This window comes from Pipistrellus hanaki, assembly GCF_964339955.1.
Source record: "Pipistrellus hanaki genome assembly, chromosome: 8".
Classification (NCBI taxonomy): domain Eukaryota; kingdom Metazoa; phylum Chordata; class Mammalia; order Chiroptera; family Vespertilionidae; genus Pipistrellus; species Pipistrellus hanaki.
The window spans coordinates 76,469,786-76,488,498 of record NC_140510.1 but is presented as its reverse complement, the minus strand read 5'-3'; the positions used below and the strand labels follow the sequence as shown (position 1 = coordinate 76,488,498).

The following is an 18,713-nucleotide window of genomic DNA, read 5'->3' as shown; positions in this document are numbered from 1 at the left end:
GTATCTATTCTTCATCAAATTCTGTTGTTTTATTAGAATAGAATGAGAAGATCCAGAGTCTTATAGTATATATTATTTAATTCCTTCCAGAGTGACAATGAGCTTTAATTAGCACATTTGGGGAAAGGGCATTCTAATGCTATTACCTATCTGAGTGTATAATTTGGTTCATGTATCAATTAAAAAAAATGAATTAAATTCTTTTAAAAAGACCAATGCAAACCATAACATTTCCCTGACCTATCAGTCTAAGAATTCTATCAAAAAGGAACTCAGACTTCCGTTGTTTCAGAGATCCCATGGAGGTTGCTGGTAACCACCATTCTCCCCACCCCCTTTTCATTGTGCAAACAGGGAACTCCTCTGAGGATGAGCATTTAGATCAGGAGCTTCATCAGTTGCCTCTGGAATTCATCATCTTTGTGAAAATTGGTAATTTGTTTCCTGGCCTACTCTTATTAATTTCTAATAATCAGGGACAGTCACTTGATAATCACAATCCTTTTGGTGTACACGGGTATAAATTGTCTAGTCTTTCACTTGCTAGAAACTGTGCTTTTCCAATTCGAACACCTTTCTCTTATACAGATGAAGATAAAATTAACACAGGAACTGGGTGAACAGTGGTCAGCTAAGCTAAACAATGGGCCACCACACTTTCTTTTTTGTGATCTAAAAATAGCTTGAGTGTCTAACTCTGTAAGTGTTGCAAGCTTCATCTCAAACAGCTGGCTAGCTCTTCCAGTACTTTTATTTATTTACTTACTTACTTACTTATTTATTTATTCATTCATTCATTCCATTTGCTTCTCTCTTCCTCTTTTCTACACAGTCAATGTTATCAGCTAGTTCTGAAAACAACCCACATTCCTATCTTCAGATGTCTCTCCCTTTTCTTCCTCTCTGAGATAAGTTATCATCACGCCAGTATTTCCTTTTGGAAGTCTTTTTGAGTTTTCTGTTAGGTTCTGTTAGGGTTTTAATTTAGGTACATGCAGCAAACATCATTTCTCTCATTTACTACTGAATCCTCAGTGTTTAATCTCCTTCCTGGCACACAGTAGACACTCAATAAACGTGTTTAATAAACAAATAACATTCTGGGTAATTCCTTTATTTGGACTTCCTAAAGCACACACCTGACTGTGTCTGTATACTCTTCCTCATTTATTGGAGATTGTAGACACTTTCTTTTGGTGTTCCTATTAATTCTTTACCAACCAGGTCTTTTATTTTTAAATAGGTCAAAGTTTTTATCTTAAAGAGCAGTTCTTGATTCAGTTTTTACAATCTAAGGTATTACTTATTGATGGTCAATAAAGAAGATCCATTGATATAAACAAACATTTATATTTATTAATATATTAAAGGCCTGGTGCATGAGATTTGCATACTTGTGTGTGTGTGGGGGGGGGGGGGGGAGGGAGGGGAGAGTGTCCCCTTAGCCCTGCCTGTACCCTCTCACAGTCTGGGAGCCCTCTTGGGTGTCCAACTGACGGCTTAGGTTCACACCCCACTAAGCCCTCAGAGGGACATCCTTAGAGCCGTCACAAAGACGAGAGAGGCTCCCATTACTACCACTGTGCTTGCCAGTCGAGAGCTATGAGCCCAGCTTCTGGCTGAGCAGTGCTCTCCCTGGGGGAGCACTCTGACCACCAGGGGACAGCTCCTGCATTGAGTGTCTGCCCCCTGGTGGTCAGTGCGTGTCATAGTGACCTGTCATTTCTGCTGTTTGGTCTATTTGCATATTATCCTTTTATTATATAGGATATTTATTGGTATGTGTTATATTAATATAATATGTAATTTATAAGCTAGCATTATAGTTATTAGAAATACACTTTAATAAAAATCTTGATACATTCAGTGTTCAGGATTTTTGTCTTATTACTAACAATATTCAAGGAAGAATTCACTACACAAAAAGTAATTTTAAAAATTAATTATAAAAGTAGAGTGGGGCTAATTAACATTTTCATGTCCATCTTCAGCCTAACATTAGATGCCTAACTACTCTCTGATGGAAACGTCTAATATTTATGAAGGGGTTATATTCAAAATGTGAACCAAATATTTACCTTTGTTGATATGAAAAATCAGTTGATTTATAATTTACTTCAGCTGTGAGTGTCTGCAAATATTTTCTGTCTTAAGACAAATTTTGAACAAGCCACTAACAAAATAAAATTGCTGAACCCAAAGGAAAATCAGCCAGTTTATTTATTGTCTTGATTTTAGGGACTCCTAACACATGCACTTTTTAAAGAGACTGTGAGGCATGGAATGCTAACAATCTTCATTGTCGGGAAACTTCCGAAAATGCTGCCTGCATGCCTCATGCATCACTTAGAGCTCATTTCCTCTCACTGCACTGGCCGGACAGCTGGCCAGCATCTCCCATCTGCACCGCCCTCAGGCTCCTTCTAACTGTGTAACAGGGTGCCCTTCTGAAATAGGAGTGCTACTTGGAGGCCGATTTAAAACAGGAGAGAAAACATTAAAAAAAAAAAATCTTGTGTGAAATAACATTCTAAACTTAACTTTGAATTGAGCTATGCAGTAGATTAGATCAATGAATGGGCCAAAGTACTGAAATGCTGTCCCTAGAATAATTCAGAGGAATACTTAAAAAGTATTACTGGCTCGTAAAACACCAGGCCTGGAAATTAAAGATGTTTATTTCTCAACAAAAAGTCTTTGACTGTAACTCTCTGGCACACTGCCAACAAGGCCAGCTCTTTGGGGGAAAACCCTATGCCAAAGGCCAAAGAGGCAGCTGTGTTATTCAGCTCCTGAGAGCTTCCAACTCAACACCCACACAAGCTCAATTATGAACAAATTAAAGGGACCCAGGCTGAACATAGTAATTCTGGTAATTTAAATAAATAGAGGAAGGTCTACAATTAGTAGGAAAAGATTGATTTTCTGGAAAACCCAGAAAATGACACCCTAACCCCTTTTGAATAAGCATAGTTACATCTAATTATTTAAAAATAAATTTCCTCTTATTCATTATTTTAATCATTCTTGATGTTACTTAAATGTGGCCACATGCATGCTGACAAAAGTATCCACCACATATTAAGGTAGAAGAGCCTAAAAAAAATCTATAATGGAAATATAGGAACTATTGACACTAAGTAAAGTTATAACTAGAGTTTTATACCTATGTTGCAGAGCACATAGAAAATATTAATCATTTATACATTTTACAAATGCAGAGAAAAAAGTCATTCAGATATTAAATATTGGGGAATCTATTAATATAACTCACTATTTTAATAAAATAAAGAACAAAAGTCTCATAATCATTCTACATAGATCATTAAATAACTTAATAAGATGCAGCATACATTCCTGATTAAACAAAAAGAGCAAATAAAAATATTTTTAAGAAGATAGAAATACAAAAAAAAACTTATTCAACCTGGTGAAAACATTTCTACCAGGAACCATCAGCAAACATGGTGATAGACACACACACACACACACACACACACACACACACAAACACTCTGTTTAATTTTTAAATTTATTTTGATGAGCTGATCTAAAGTTCATGTAGGAGAATAAATGCCTATGAAGAGCCAAAGTAATTTTATCAAAGAAGAAAAATCAGAGGAAGAGTATCCTGCAAGTTATCAAAATATATCATATGATAGCATGATAATCTAAAAAGGATGGTCCTGGCATGGGACAGACTCATATAACAACAGAACAGCATGTCTAGAAATCAACTCAGGCAGCAAGGGAATTTTGTGTGCAATGTGACTGCATTCTGAATTAATGGGAAAGTGATGCAAAAGTCAATAGACATTACTAATAATTTGTCTAACTTACATGGAGAAAAATTTTCCACTCATAAGCCATGGATAATATTACATCACAATTTGCTACACACTAAAAACAAAGAACAAAACACACACAAAAAAATCAACAATAAGACTTCAAAAGTACTAGAAGAAAATATATAAGAATAAAACTCAAAAGTCATGAAGGAAAAGATGAAAATATTTGACTATAAGACAAAAACCTTTTTATAGTAATGAGTATCATGCTCAAGCTAAAAAAGAAAAATTGTAAGAAATTATTTGCAACATATGTGATATTCTTAAGAAGAAAAAAAGAATACATAGAAACATTGGCAAAGGATATGAATAAGAAAATTATAGAATAAGAAATACAAAAAGGTCTTCTAAGCCCCCCAAACAAAGAGCTGCTAAAACTCCCAATGAAGCCTAAATTCAACCAAAAGGGGAAATGTAAATTGTAAATCAAGATTCATTCATATAACATAACACCACACATATCTTACAAAGAAACACAACATATAAGATAGACACTTGTATGTAGATGGGGCAGCAAATACAGTACTATCTAGAAGGATGCACACAGCAAACTATTTTAAAATTATGTTTGTGTCTGGAAGGAGATGGGGAAGGAGAAGGCTTTATTTTTTATAATAAGGATTTTGTGGCTTCGGAAACCTAAGTGAAAATAAGTAAATAGAACTTGTTCATCTTAAAGTAATTTGAACATATAAACAACGACTCATCAGTATTCGAGTTAAAACACTAGCTTAGCCCCAGCAGCAAAAAATGAAACAAATCAAAGAAGGTGCCGATTGGGCCTGTTAGCTTTTGGAGATTCCTACACACTTGATACAGGAGCAATATCCAACATAAGTTAACTAGACAACAACAGGAGGTTTTGTTTTGCTTCAATTATTTTATTTTATTTTTTTACTTTGTGAAAAATAGTTCTAATAGTGACCCTCAGAGCCCTTTGCAAGACTGTTAGCTTTAAATTGGCACTTTCTGGAAGGGACCACATGTTGATGATTACTTTAAAAAATATTTTCCAGCATATTTTACCACTTCTGCTGTATAGTGCATGCTAGCCAATGCTCTTAGTTTGGCGTTAGTGTCCTGAAGAACCCCAATTCTGTAAGCTGAACAAACATTACTATTATCGTTGTCATCTATGGCATAAGTATGATGAAATGCAATGGGTGACTGCTCACCATACATATTTTGCAAGGACTGTTTCAACTTGAGAGAGAGAGGCTCTTCAAAACAAACTTATCAGCAACAAGAAGCATCCAAAGAAATACCATTTCTGGATACAGATTTGACATTTTTCCTTCCTTAAGTTAAAATGAATGCTATGTTTTCTTTTTCACAGATTTTATTTTATTTTTATTTTTTTTTTAGAACCATAGTGCTGGCCACTTTGAAAAATTATATGAGGAAAGCGGTAATATATTTCTCCTCCAAAATGAAGAGCAGTTTTTATCCATTCATCTTCGTCACAGAGGAGTTGGGAAGACTGAACAGGAAATGTTTATCAAGCACTTTATGAAAATAAATTGCCCTTTAAATTATTAGTAATAACCTATGTCATTGTCACACATTATTCCTCTGTTTTTTCAAAGGATCACATGAGAGAAAATACCCCCCTTTGCCAGTGCCCAGCACTGCACCTTTGGTAAGGCTTTCTACCCATCTTTTACCATAGCTTATTAGAGCGAATGTGTCCCAGGGATCTGTTCAATTTATAGAAAATAGGATGAATTTCTCCTGTTTCGTCATGAACATTTTTCTGAACTCCTGTAAATGAGTTTACAGATAAGCACTATTTATCAGAGTGTTTTGTAGAACATGCAGTTTTGATTATTCTATTTTCTACTATTTGCTACTAATGAAATATGTAATATGCCTCAAGAAAAAACATTGGCAAAGCATGGCCTCTGAGCATTCAGGAAGCAATGAATAATTCGCTGAGAATTTATGTTGTACCCACACTCCTCTCTAAACATTTGCTCTCCCCAAGAGCCCAATGGGAGGGCAGCAATGTCCTTGGGTATCTGAAAAGTTTCCGGGGTGCCACGTTTGTGCATGGGCCTTGGATCTGCCTTGGGTTCCCTGTGGGGCTCAGAACCTCCATGCAGTTGTTCAGGCACCACCGAGGTAACCCTGGCACCCTCAGTCTGGCAAACAAAGGACCCCTCTTCGCTCCAGTGTTGGGGAGATGGGCATTTAAAGACATGAATCCTTTGCTGCCATTCCTGCCCATCACCCACAGAGAGAGGACATCCCGTGGAAGAGGATGCATTTAACCACATTATCTTCCCAGGCCCTGCGACACGTGTGTATGTAAGCAACGGAAAGTCTCCAGCAGAAGCGAGAGCATAGATCCAAAGGCAGGTGAGTTAAATGCTAATGGTATTCACATCCTCTGGAACGAATCATCATATTTTTCTGACCTATATGGGCCACTTTATAAAAATAAGTCATCTATCTCTCTTTTACAAAGGGAAGGGGTAATTACAGTGAAGCATGTGAGAGGAAGTGAGAAGATAGGATAACCAATACCCACTGCTCTAGGCTTCAACAGGCCCTGCCCCGTAAGGCTGGAGTTGAAGAAACAAAGGCAGGACATTAGGGAAGACAGATGGACTGAGGCTGGAGAGCTGACCTGGAAGTCACCCCACCCTCACTTACCAAGGTCCATGCTCTTTGAGGCTTTCAGACTCATGGATTCAGGCTGCCTGGCTGGTGTCACAGATCTGAAGTTGATGTGCTGATCTGGAAAATACACAGCTGGATCCATCCCAGAACTGGGGAAAAAAGCCAGACGCCATATTTAGGTTTAGAATAAAATCTCTCTTTCTCTCTCTCTCTCTCTCTCTCTCTCTCTCTCTCTCTCTCTCTCTCTCGCTCTCTCTCTCAGAAGCAGTCCCCATTTTGAACAGAGACCCTCATCACTCTCTTTGCAGCACACAACTATACATTTTAAACTAATTCTTGAATATCAGGTTTCTTTCATGAGATGTAGCAATTTCTTTTTCATATATGTTATCACGCTCTAAAACTTAAATAAAATATTCTCTGGCTAATATGGTGTTTTCCTCTTGACTGGTTCCTGCTAATTGGGATCCTGCGGTACAATCTATAACTCTGAGTGTGTAAGGCGAGGCAGGAATGCACAGGCACTTCAAAGGATGTTGCCAGATACCAGCAGAGACTAGATTCGGGTTAGATGTCTATGGTCTAGGCATGCCCTTCCTCTAAAAACAAGTGAAAGGGAATCCCTTAGAGAAAACCATCCCTCTGAATGACTGAGGGCTGCAGCAGTCTGATTTTCTACTTTTTTTAGTTCTAGGATCTAAAACTAATGTTAATGCTGAGCAAATAGTCTACTCATCAATAATGCCAAAAAGGAAATAGCAGGGAAAGCACACTTGACAATTTAGACACAAGATACATCAAATGTTCATTATAGGGTTCCTAATACTTGTAGTCAATCTCATAGAATTCTATTTCTGCTGAACACTGTATTTATTTTACTTGAAGATGGAGGAAATTATATAAGGGAATTACAGATGAGAGGTTTTTTCTTGATCTGGAAGTAAATTATATATATACTAGTGGCCTGATGCACAAAATTCATGCAAGAGCAGGCCTTCGCAGTCACAGCAGCTGCCTGTTCCCTTCCTTGCAGCCCCAGCTGCAGCTTCTGCGTCATCCAGGAGGTCATCTGGAAGGATGTCTGGTCTAATTAGCATATTATGCTTTTAATATATATATATGTATGTATGTATATGTATGTATATATATGTGTGTATGTATATGTACACACACACACACACACAAGGGAGAAGGTTGTAATTTCATATACTATTAAATTAAATTACAGCAATCTTCTTGGTACTCCTGTATGTTCAGAAGGTAATTATGGGTAAGTATGGTGGTTCATTTTAACATAACTTTATCCTAATCTTAAATACAGTGAAAACTGAAGTTAAGTATCTTGGTGAGTCTGAAAGTAATGAGGCTGAATTTTTTAAACAGTTGATATTTGACACTATAAACAATAAAACAATGACAACAAAAATAAACTATTATGAATGAAAACCCTTCTAAAATGTACAGGGGATCTCAGTATCTTAACCAAATATTCCAAAATAAGTTTAATCTCTTATTAAAACTCATTAGTCATGCATATTTAATATTGCCTTACAGCAATATTAAAATTAATGGGCAGCTATGTAACATTGCTGAATGAATGAATGAATGAATGAACCTCCATTATTGTGATGTAGTGGGGAGATGAAAGAAGTACAAATACCACAGTGGGTCTGCCCAGTTCTAAATCCTGGGCAAGTTATTGAACTCTCTGTGCTTGAATTTCCTTATGTAGAAAATGGGTCTAATTACACTCCCTATCTTACAGTGTTGTTAAGAGATAAAGTGATTTAAGTTTGTAAAGTCAGGAGAATAGTGTCTCCTCAGGGTAAGTGCTATAGATGCTTTTAGGAAACAAGCAGATTAATAGATCTGCTTAAGCTTCCCAAATGAATGCAAATTTCTTCTTTTTGAGTTCCCCAGGCTTTTTACAGGTTACTTAGTCTTCTCTGCTTTTTCAGCCTCTTGGTAGGTCTGTATCTGAGACCCATTTGCTCTTGTTTAGAAGGGTAATGTGGTGCAATGGTCAGGGCCCTGGGCTTGAGAGTGAGAGGCGACAGACCATGGCTTCAGTGTCCTAGTGCACTAAATGAATAGTAATCACATTGACTCTATAAGGTTATTATAAGGATAATTTTGAAATTTGTTAATATTGACAATGGTGCACACAATAAGAGCTCAATAAGTGAGCTATTAATTCTTTTCTTTATTTCTGCAGGTTAGATTGGTCTTTGAATGAGGGCCTGAAGCACTCTACAGTGAAGAGATTATACATTTTCACAAAAACTTCTTAAGACGTTTAAAACTGCTCTTTCGATTTTGAAGTTTATTTTATTTTTTTACTTCTTTCTTGATGTCTGTCTACATTTTCAATCGACAAAGCCACTGACATAGAAAATGTATTAGATGTGGTGTCTAGTGATGGCAAAATACGCCAACTGTGAACAAAAATCCTTGACCCACTAGTGCTATTGCCACTGGCCTCGCATAATGCCAACACTTTCACTGCTTCAGCTCATCTTAAAGAACTCAGATGCTATGGTGACTGTGAGTTCCCCCTCAGCCTCCTGTTTGGAAGCACTTGCCTTTAATGATGTTATCTGACCTCCATGTGCACTTAGTCTTTCATCCTTTGATCTCTTGTGATGATGAGGTTTTAGTGTCAGAAAGACTCATGGGCTTCATAGAATCAGAGCCTTTCAGAGCCAGAAGGCGGGAAAGGTCATCTCATCTAACTGTCCATCTTGTAGATAAGACACTCTGGGCCCAGAGGGGAGGCTGAAGTTTCAAGGTCACACAGCTGGCCAGTGGCCTAGCCAGGACCCAAACTGTGGCTTCTTGAACTTTTCCCAGAGCCACAAACACATCGGCTAAAATGGTGGCCAACCTAAGGCACAGGTTGTTGCTGATCCTGAGTCCAAAGAAAGTGAAACGTTCCCTATTACTATAGATTTGCTCACTCTCTGATGCTTCTTGCATTTTAGATTGACTTTTTTTTTGTTTGTTTCAGGAAAGGGTTGCATATCATGAAATAAAAGAAAACTAGAGTCAGTCCAAACAGATGCCATGCGTTATAACGAAAGTCTTTAGGAGGAGGTTTAGGACCAACATGAATAGTCCTCATTGAAACTTGGGCCCCATGCATTGACAGCCCTCTGCTCAAGGAAGACTGTGGGAATCTACCCAAAAGAGTAACATACTAGTTAATGGCACTTCATTGTCTTAGATTACTTTACAAAAACACACATGCATTGACAAATTAAGGCTAAAAACTCAAATTTACCGACTCTTGGGAGACAACCTTCTCTATCTCCATTAAAAACAAACAAGCAAACAAAACAATAAAAGCTGATAATACCACTTGATGAAATAACATCAAGTAAGGTCCTGTCTAAATAAAGTGAATTTCTTTTTGTAGATATATTGATATATAACCAAATAAATAAAATTAACCATAGTGATATATACATCCACTACCATCCTTTTGAATGTGACCAAGTGTACACTTGCAATGGTCAAGTGTATATGACCAAGTGTATACTTGCAATGAATTTGAAGCTGATATCAGCTTGGCAGATAGTTAAGGATGGAAGTAAGTCTAATATGGCATTATGGGATTAAAGCCAATGGGAGCATACAGGCACTTCAGTAATGAGTGCAGCACTGAATTAGTTAACATGCCAATAGTTTAGGCATGGAAGTTTGACTAGCAAAACAGTCTGCAGTTTTATGCTACGTATGAAAGATTCTTCAAGTGGGAGAGTGGCATGATGATTGGAAAATGTGACGCATGTTACTCTTGAAGGAGTCTGTGTGTGCTCATGGCTGAGTAGGCCGCAGTGGATGCTGCGGGAAGCTGGACGTTGACAGCAGGCCGCAGACATGCGTCAGGTAAAGGCTGTGTTTTCAGCATGAATAACCAGGGGATCTATCAGATAGGAATGATACTCAATGTCAAATGATGCTGCATAATGAATGAACAGGGTAGCATGAGACACACACCAGTGTCCCGAGTGTGGTGGCAAGTCTGGAATGTGACAGACATGTAGGACCCAGGCAAGAATGTGCAAGGAGAGCTGTCTGAAATAAAGCCTGGAGGATAAGTTTTTAGGGACATGCCAAAAATCATGTCAGAAATCTGAGGTGTCCACAAATAGGTTTCAACAATTGGCTACTCTGAGTGAGAAAAGATGAGTGTGTGTGTGTGTGTGTGTGTGTGTGTGTGTGTGTGTGTGTTAGAGAGAGAGAGAGAGAAAGAGAGAGAGAGAGAGAGAAAGAGAGAGAGAGAGAGAGAGAGAGAGAGAGAGAGAGAGAGAGAGAGAGAGAGGACAGAGATATGAATCAAGATAGAAGGAAATAGACAACAACCAAATATTGTCTAAGCTGTTACTATATTCTGTCTGCTGTTAATTTGCCATGAAATATCACTATAGAAAATAAATTTCCTTTATATTTATTTACTTTTTACTCAGACACATATATTCTAAATTTTTGTCTGCTAATTACTGATATAATGCTACAACTAAGTTCAGTAAATCCCGATTTCATTTGGGTTCAAAGTGCAGGCATTAGGTTTGATCCAATCTGTTTTTCACTCTTCATGCAACAGCAGTTTCTGCTCCATAAGACTGGCTCCATCCCTAAAGCGCCACTTCCCCTTTTAGAGGGCTTTCAAAGTTCATTTATTTATTTACGTATTTTGAAAGACAGAACGGCCTCCCAGCCTCCTTTGCTCAGCCATCCTGGACCCCTTCCAATTCTTCCTCCACCCCAAGTTTCACACATCCAAACCCCTCTGCTGCTGGTCACCTAGGCAACGCAGCAGCTCGCAGGATGGTGCAGGTCAGGAAATCCCAGGAGGGAGAGCGTTTCAAAGCTTTAGATTTGTTCCTTCTATCTCAAACACGTCCTTGGCTCCGTTTGTTCCTCTCCACCATGCTGCTCTTCCCTCCATTCTGCTCTTCCAGTTCCCAGACTGCAACCTTGTCTAGGGCGTCTTCTGTCCACTCATCACCACCAAACACAGGAACCTGATATTGTCACCCAGGCTTGAAATCCTTCAGTGCTTCTCTGCTCTCTGGAGAAGCCGGTGCCCAGAGTAGAGTAAGAGACAATACCCTTCCCATTGATTCTCTCCCAGGTACCAGATGCTTCAGCCACCCTGAGCATGCTCTGTAAGACCCTCTCCCTTTGTTTGGGTTTTCCTAACCCAAACTGCCCTTCCCGCCATTTCTCTGCCTCCTAAGCTCCTTTCTCTTCTCCAAGGGACCATTTAGACATCACTTCTCCTGTAAGAGCTTCCTCGCTCCCTGCAGGCAGAGTTACTGGCCAGCAGATTGTATCTGATGCTCAGCAAGCAGGCTCCTTCCTGCTGTGTGTCTGTCTCTTCCAGAGGAGCCTGCATTGCTTAGGGCAGGGGTGTTCTCTAATCTGTGTACCTTCTGCAGTGGCCAGTTTAGAGCTCCATAAATACTTTTGGGTGGATGAGCGAGCAAATTAATGACTCTAATACTGTGGAGGAGAAATAGAGAATCAGGTTTGAGACAATGACATACTTTTAATTGAAAGATTACTGTTGATGAATAGAGCAATTCAAGGGAAGGGGTGAGGACAGAAGCCAAAACACAGAAGGTTAGGGAGGGAGAGGGGAAACAGAAATGGAAATTACTATTTCAAATCATGTGATGAAGATTGACAACAGTAGGGGCCAATATAAGCTGTTTGTAAAGACCATGGAGAAAAGTGCTTTACAGAAAAGGTCAAGAAAAAAAAAAAAATCTGTGGAGACACTGAAGCATCCAAAAACACACTTGCTAATTCTCACTAATTCTATCTCTGTGATCTCTCTCTCTCTCTCTCTCTCTCTCTCTCTCTCTCTCTCTCTCTCTCTCTCTCTCTCTCTCTCTCTCTCTCTCTCTCCCTCTCTCTCTCTCATCTTGTTAGCATAGGCAGCTAGTTAGGGATTAACAAAAAGAGAAGAAAGAACACTGCCTGAGGCTGATTAAACCTGGAAACTACAGTTTCAGTCACACAGGGGAACAGCCTCCATCACTGCCAAACAGATTAACATCCTAGCAGGCAGGAAAGACTGGTTTTCCAATGTTCCCCTTCCCTGGATTAAACGGGAGGGAGAAATGGTTAAGGGGAAAGTCTTTTCTTTGGTTCATAAAGGGGAGGAAACACCTGGGAAAAGGTGGGATTGGACAAGGGCAAAGCCTAGCATCTAGGAAGGAGATTGGCTGGGGGAGGCACCCGCAGAGCCCCAGGGAGACCCAGGAAACACATTGGCTAGTTTGAAAGAAAGCTCACCTCTTCCCAAACCCAGGGAAACAGAGGTAAACTTAACAGAAGCCCCAGGCTCTTTAGCAGCCATGGGCCCGAAGCGCAGTGCTCACAGCGCTGATCTCAGGCCAGTCTGAGGGGAAGAAACTAAGCTAGACTCCTGGACCTCTGATGTGGGGGTACAGGCAGGCAGGGGGAGCAGCTCTGGGCCCTAGGGACAAGTGCAAACCTGTGGCATCTGAAGGTAGGCTTCTTCCGCAGTGAGATGGCTTTAACCCAGCTGGTCTGGATGTGGGAGTGGTGTACTGGGGGCAGTGAATGCTACCTACCAGCCGTGTGCCAGGGAAGTGCTGCCTCATCGAGTGTGGCAGCCTTTTCAAAGGCGCGCTAATAAATCTTGTCACTATTGCTTAAAATCCTCCTTCATGATTGTCCCTGAAATGCCTTTCGAGTGACACCACAAGAACCTGTTTCCAGAGAGTGCGGGCAGACCCGCCTTGGTGCCTCTTTCACTGGGAATACTCTGAGGCTTCTCCCATCCTCCCCAGGACGGTCCTCAGTACCTTTCACTCCAATTGTCAAAGAAGGTACCCGAAGAGGCTGTGTTTCCAGTGAACCTTAACCGTCCTCCCTTTTCCTAACCTATGTCTCACCCCCAAAACCTGGTCACAACATGCTCCTGTCTGCTGAGACCCTACTCGCATGTTAAGATGCATCTCAAATGCCACTTGTCTCCCCTCATGCTTTCTGGGTGCTCTGTCTGGAAGCATTCTCCTCTTCCTTAGACACCCAGAGCGTTTTATCTGAATCACTTCTGTAAAGACCACTTTGTACCTTGTGTCCTGCTGGCCACTTTTACCGACTAGCCTGCCACCTTCTTGAGGGTAGGATTTACATCTGGTTTTTCTTTGCGTTGTGCCAAACAGTTTTGCACATATACACAAGTAGAATAAATAAAAGTATTCTTTAAAAGGAATATTTAATGCCATCAGTCTGTCATTTTTGATTCAGGATTGAGGCAGGCAATAAAAATGAATGCACAAAATTAAATATATCCAGATATTCTTTTAAAAATCCCCAAGAGACAGAGATCTAGAGCATGAGTACAATTAACAATCTATTTTGTGAAACTGTCTTTAAGTGAGATAGCTGATTTAAAAAAAAATGTTGGAATCAGAGATAGCTAATATAGGTAAGCTGCCAGCTATTCTTTTGTTGTGTTGCTTTAATTTTTAGCAGATTGTAATAAAAAGTATAATAGGGATAAACGCCAGCATTGCTGCAAGAAAAATGAAAAAAAATTCACAGGATTATCATGGGACATAGAATAGAATAGAATGCACAGTTTTAAATGGCCATAATAAATATAGAAAATAGCAAAGGGACAATTTAATGAGTTTTAAAATTCATCAGAAGAACAAAATCTATGAATTCCACTAGTTAAATGGTGTATATGCTTAGCAAATCTCTCTCTCTCATGCTTGTGTGATTCTAAAATATATTGATTTTTTTTGGTTTCTATTACAAAATGGATATAACATTGGGCACTCTTTGCAATATTTTAGATTATATATGGCATTGCTTTAATTTCTAGACTCCATTAACTTTCTGGGAACAGCTATTTCATAAAATACCTTTAGGGTTTGCCAATTACAAAAGAAGAAAAATATAAAAAAACCCAAGCTTTATGTCTTCTCAGTTTTGCTTTATAGCTTCCCATATAACTTTTCTTAGATTTCCACTCTTTCCAAGGCTTTAACTTGGCAAAAGAAAATCCAACCATTTTCTTAAAATATTTTATCATCTATGATGAGCCTTAAAAAATTCCAAGAAGCAAAATACGAACAAGCGAATCTATCAACTATGAGAAGCCTTCACTGGAAAGGAATCATAGGCACTCTGAGATTTCCATTCTGGAAAGAAACAGAGTCAAAATAAGGTTTCTGGGATTTCCCCGAAAACCTATAACTAGGAACATTTATGGTGTATCATTTTATCGATGATACCTGTGGCTGTAATCTTCGAGGCCCAATTCCAGAACGGGAAGTGGTGATGGAGACGGAGGTACTTCGCTCTCAGCCCATCCATCACTGGGAAGCAATGGCTCTATAAACAAAGAACAAATGAAGCTTGTAGTAAACGGGGGGCAGGATCATTCAGTGCCTGCTGCTGCTTCAGTCCAGCTCTCAGACACAATTTTCACCAGCACATAAACCAACCTCGAAATAAACAAATCCTCCGACGGAATGGGGGGATTTGTAGGGGAGCTAGTGCAGCCTGGACAAGGAACTCTAAGCCTGCTAATATGTTTTTAAGCTGGTGACCTGCGGGCAACTCCTGGCAAGTCCATGCATCTTGACTACCTTTTTCCATCTCAGGAAAGGCTGACACATGTTCCTTCCCTGTGATGAGTGGAAGATTAACAAAGCTATTTCTTTCATGACAACAGTTTTATAAACAAGATTCTGTAATGAATGCTCTGGATTATATGGTGACTTAAGCATTTGCCTTAGTGACAAAAAGTACTTGAAAAAAATCATGAGATGCAGTATATCCACTCCCCATTTAGACACAGTAGAGGGAAAAATACTCTTTTTGCATCTGTTTCATAATCGAAACCCCTAGGCTTGGGGACTTGGAAGCAAAAAGACTGCAGACTGAATCTTGATTTTTCTATCCACCAAAATGTATGCTTTTCAGTCTAATCTTTTGCACTAGACTGTCATATCTAAGCAGCGACAGCAGAGATCCTATGGCCATCAAGGCTAAAATATTTATTCTCTGGCCCTTCACAGGCAATGTTTGCTGACACCTGCTTTAGACTACTCTTAAGGACACTTAAAGGCATTGCATTCATCTTTACATCTCTGACAGTGTATTCTGCACAATGGAGGGATCCAATAAATATCAGTAAGATTGAAAAGTATAATTCTATTTCTGATGACCACCGTAGAGATAGTGCCTTCCATGCTATGGAGGGGTGGATGGATACATGCTTGTTGCCATGAGAAGACACATCAGGAATAATTGTACTATTAGGTTTTTACCTCAAAGGACCCCAGGGAACACGGATTCAGTGGGATAGGACATAGAACAAAACGTTTGATTTGGGGTAGGGATGAAAGGTTTAGTGGAGACCCCTGTGGGTGATCCTGAACAGACTTGGGGTATGGGTGACTGAGGCAGGAGATGGAGAACATGTGAGCTGACATGGAAGGGAAGCAGGGAGTAGGGCAGGAAGGGAGAAGTAATCCTATATAATAAAAGGCTAATATGCAAATTGACCAAACTGCAGAACGACAAGTCACTATGATGCACACTGACCACGAGGGGGCAAGAGCTGTCCCCTGGTGATCACTGCGGGGAGCACCATTCAGCCAGAAGCAGTGAGCACAGTGGTGGTGGCAGGAGCCTCTCCCACCTCCATGGCAGAGCTAAGGATGTCAGACTGGAGGCTTAAGCCTGCTTCCCCAGGGTAGTGGGTCTAAGCCGTCAGTTGAACATCTTCCGAGGGCTCCTGGACTGTGAGAGGGTGAAGGTTGGGCAGAGGGACCCCCTGCCCCTCCCTGAATGTACGAATTTTGTGCACTGGGCCTCTAGTAACAAATAAGAAGGAAACTGTGCTTAGGCTATTCCTTGGCCCACAGAGAGATCTGCCAGCAAGATTCTTCTGAAAATACAGTGTTGGTGGACTTTATTACCATTCACATGCTTAATAGGATTTCACAGTGACCCCCTGGGACACAACCTCCATCCTCATTACCATCCTGGAGCCTCGCTTTTTCCACTGCAGGCATTGCTAGCATTTCTCCAACACAAATGTGAATTTTATGGTGTTACAATTTCTACAAATGTTAGTTCTAAAAATGTCTTTTCTGTGGAACAGCTTGACAGAAATATGCATGTACAAAAAAAAACAAAAACGTGAAACTGTGGGTGGTATGTACTATTATTACAAAATGGATGGAACACAGCATATCAACATTGGATTTTTAAATATACAAAGGAAAGCAAAAAGGAAAGAAAAAAAAAAGTCAATGTTTTGGCTGTAATAGCTCCTTTCCTCACTAGACATTGCATTTTGTCAAATCAATCTTGTTTTTCTAAAAGAGTTCCTTAAAGGAGTGGGTTTTGGTGAGTCAACACTCACTCTGTTTCTACGGGTCTTGGTGACCTATTGCCACCTCCCAGGCGTCTGAAACTCGGCAACCACCAGTGATTCTCAAAACTTAAAAAAAAAAAAAATGTTATTAAGATTACAAAGAGGTATGATCATGGTCATCTTCTACAGCATCATGTTTATAAATTCTGTTTTATATATATATATATATATATATATATATATATATATATATATATATATATATATTTATCTCCAAGTCAATATGCTTATAGGAAAAGTAAGAGAATTTCACCCACTGGCCTCTTACAATTAAAATTTCATGAGTCTATGCTTTCATAAGCCTAATTCTTATAACATAGTATATAACAGATCCAAAAGAAAATAATAAAATAGATGTTTTCCGATGTTTAAAAAATAATGTTTAGTGACTCCCTTCTTGAAATGTCGGAAACCAATCATTGTCTCACTAATAGAAAGAGGCTGGTCAACCTTAAAGCTCTGAAAGGTCAGAGCCAACCACACCCTATCTAATTGAGACAATAGTAATTGAGGCAATTTCCCCATCTTGTAATCATGTAAATCCTTACTGATATGATAATCCACTTATTACCTGCCTAAGGGCTATGGGTGCTTAAGGGTAATGGGTGTATCCCATAGCAGCCTCAATAAAAGCTGCTTCAGGGTACTAGGTGTATCCCATAGCAGCCTCAATAAAAGGGATAACAAGGCCAGAGCCTAGAGAGTCTTCCCACTAGAGGTTGATTCCTGCCTGGCCCCCCATTTGTCCCAAATTAACTCTTTTCTAGTCTCTCTCTTCATTTTAGTGTGTGGCCTCCTCGAGAAACCGGACCCTGAGTGGGCCCTAATCACGCAGGTCGTGTTAAGGGTTCCCACATTGAAAGGACTGGATTTTTTATGTTTCCCTTAGAAAATTGAGGTCCAGGGAGGAAGTGAAGTAGGAACCTTGTAGGTAGCTGATCTGCATGGGTTTTCCATTGGTGTAAATGTTGTTCTACCTGGATCTACATCTCAGGAGGAAGAAGGGAACAGACTGAACTGCCCAGTGTTTGTCTGTGGGCCAATGTGCCTAACCAACTCCACTTGTCCATTGGAAATAGCAACTCTGAATATTCTATTCACATCCTAAAGTATTACACGTTTGTTTTTAGCATGTTGTTTTGAATGGACTTTATTATTTTTTCTGGGTGTAGTCTTATACTCTATGTATAAGTAAATTATACTCTAATATAAGTATAATTTACATAAGTAAATTATGTAGTTCCATAATTTTAGCCTTCGTTAGCCTTTAATAGGTACTATCAATATCCTCGAGTGTTTCAACGTCCTCTAAAAATATACTGTGCAATTATCACTTCAGCATCATGTTTTATAGATACTGAAAATTAAAAAAATATATAGGAAGTAAGGTGCCCAATGTTCCTATGGATGTCACAGGTATACTTAGAATTAAAACCCTAAACTTAGATGGCCACTGAACATGTTTCTTGAGATTCAAATGACAACAAGTCATATTAAGGCCATATGCTTTAATATAGGCCCAGGAGGAGAAAGCTATTTTAGTCTGTGAAAAACTTGCTGTTCCTTCCCCAGATTCTCCTCCTGTTGGAATTGAAGGTCTCAGGAGGAGATCTTGCGTTGTCAAGACAAATTTCAATTTTTAATAAGATAAGAAACATACCGAGTATTTCTTCATCTGATACAAAGTAAAGTGGGCTTATAATAGATATTTTTAGATAGAAGGACTTAGACAGTTTCAAGGAATCATACAAAGCAGGGCCCATGCGATGGTACAGGAAATACACTTGAGTCAGGGAGACGGG

The 18,713-nt window shown here is 39.4% G+C and overlaps 1 protein-coding gene across 1 annotated transcript in view; it reads right to left on the bottom strand.

Moving 5' to 3' along the window:
* The window catches only part of PARD3B (par-3 family cell polarity regulator beta), an 861,040-nt gene that overhangs the window by 345,221 nt on the left and 497,106 nt on the right, over window positions 1-18,713 (bottom strand). The window contains exons 14-15 of the mRNA XM_084892180.1: window positions 14,756-14,855; window positions 6,504-6,619 (exon numbers count right to left, since the gene is read on the bottom strand). Coding sequence (XP_084748306.1) covers window positions 6,504-6,619; window positions 14,756-14,855 — 216 coding nt within the window. The remainder of the gene's footprint in view (window positions 1-6,503; window positions 6,620-14,755; window positions 14,856-18,713) is intronic.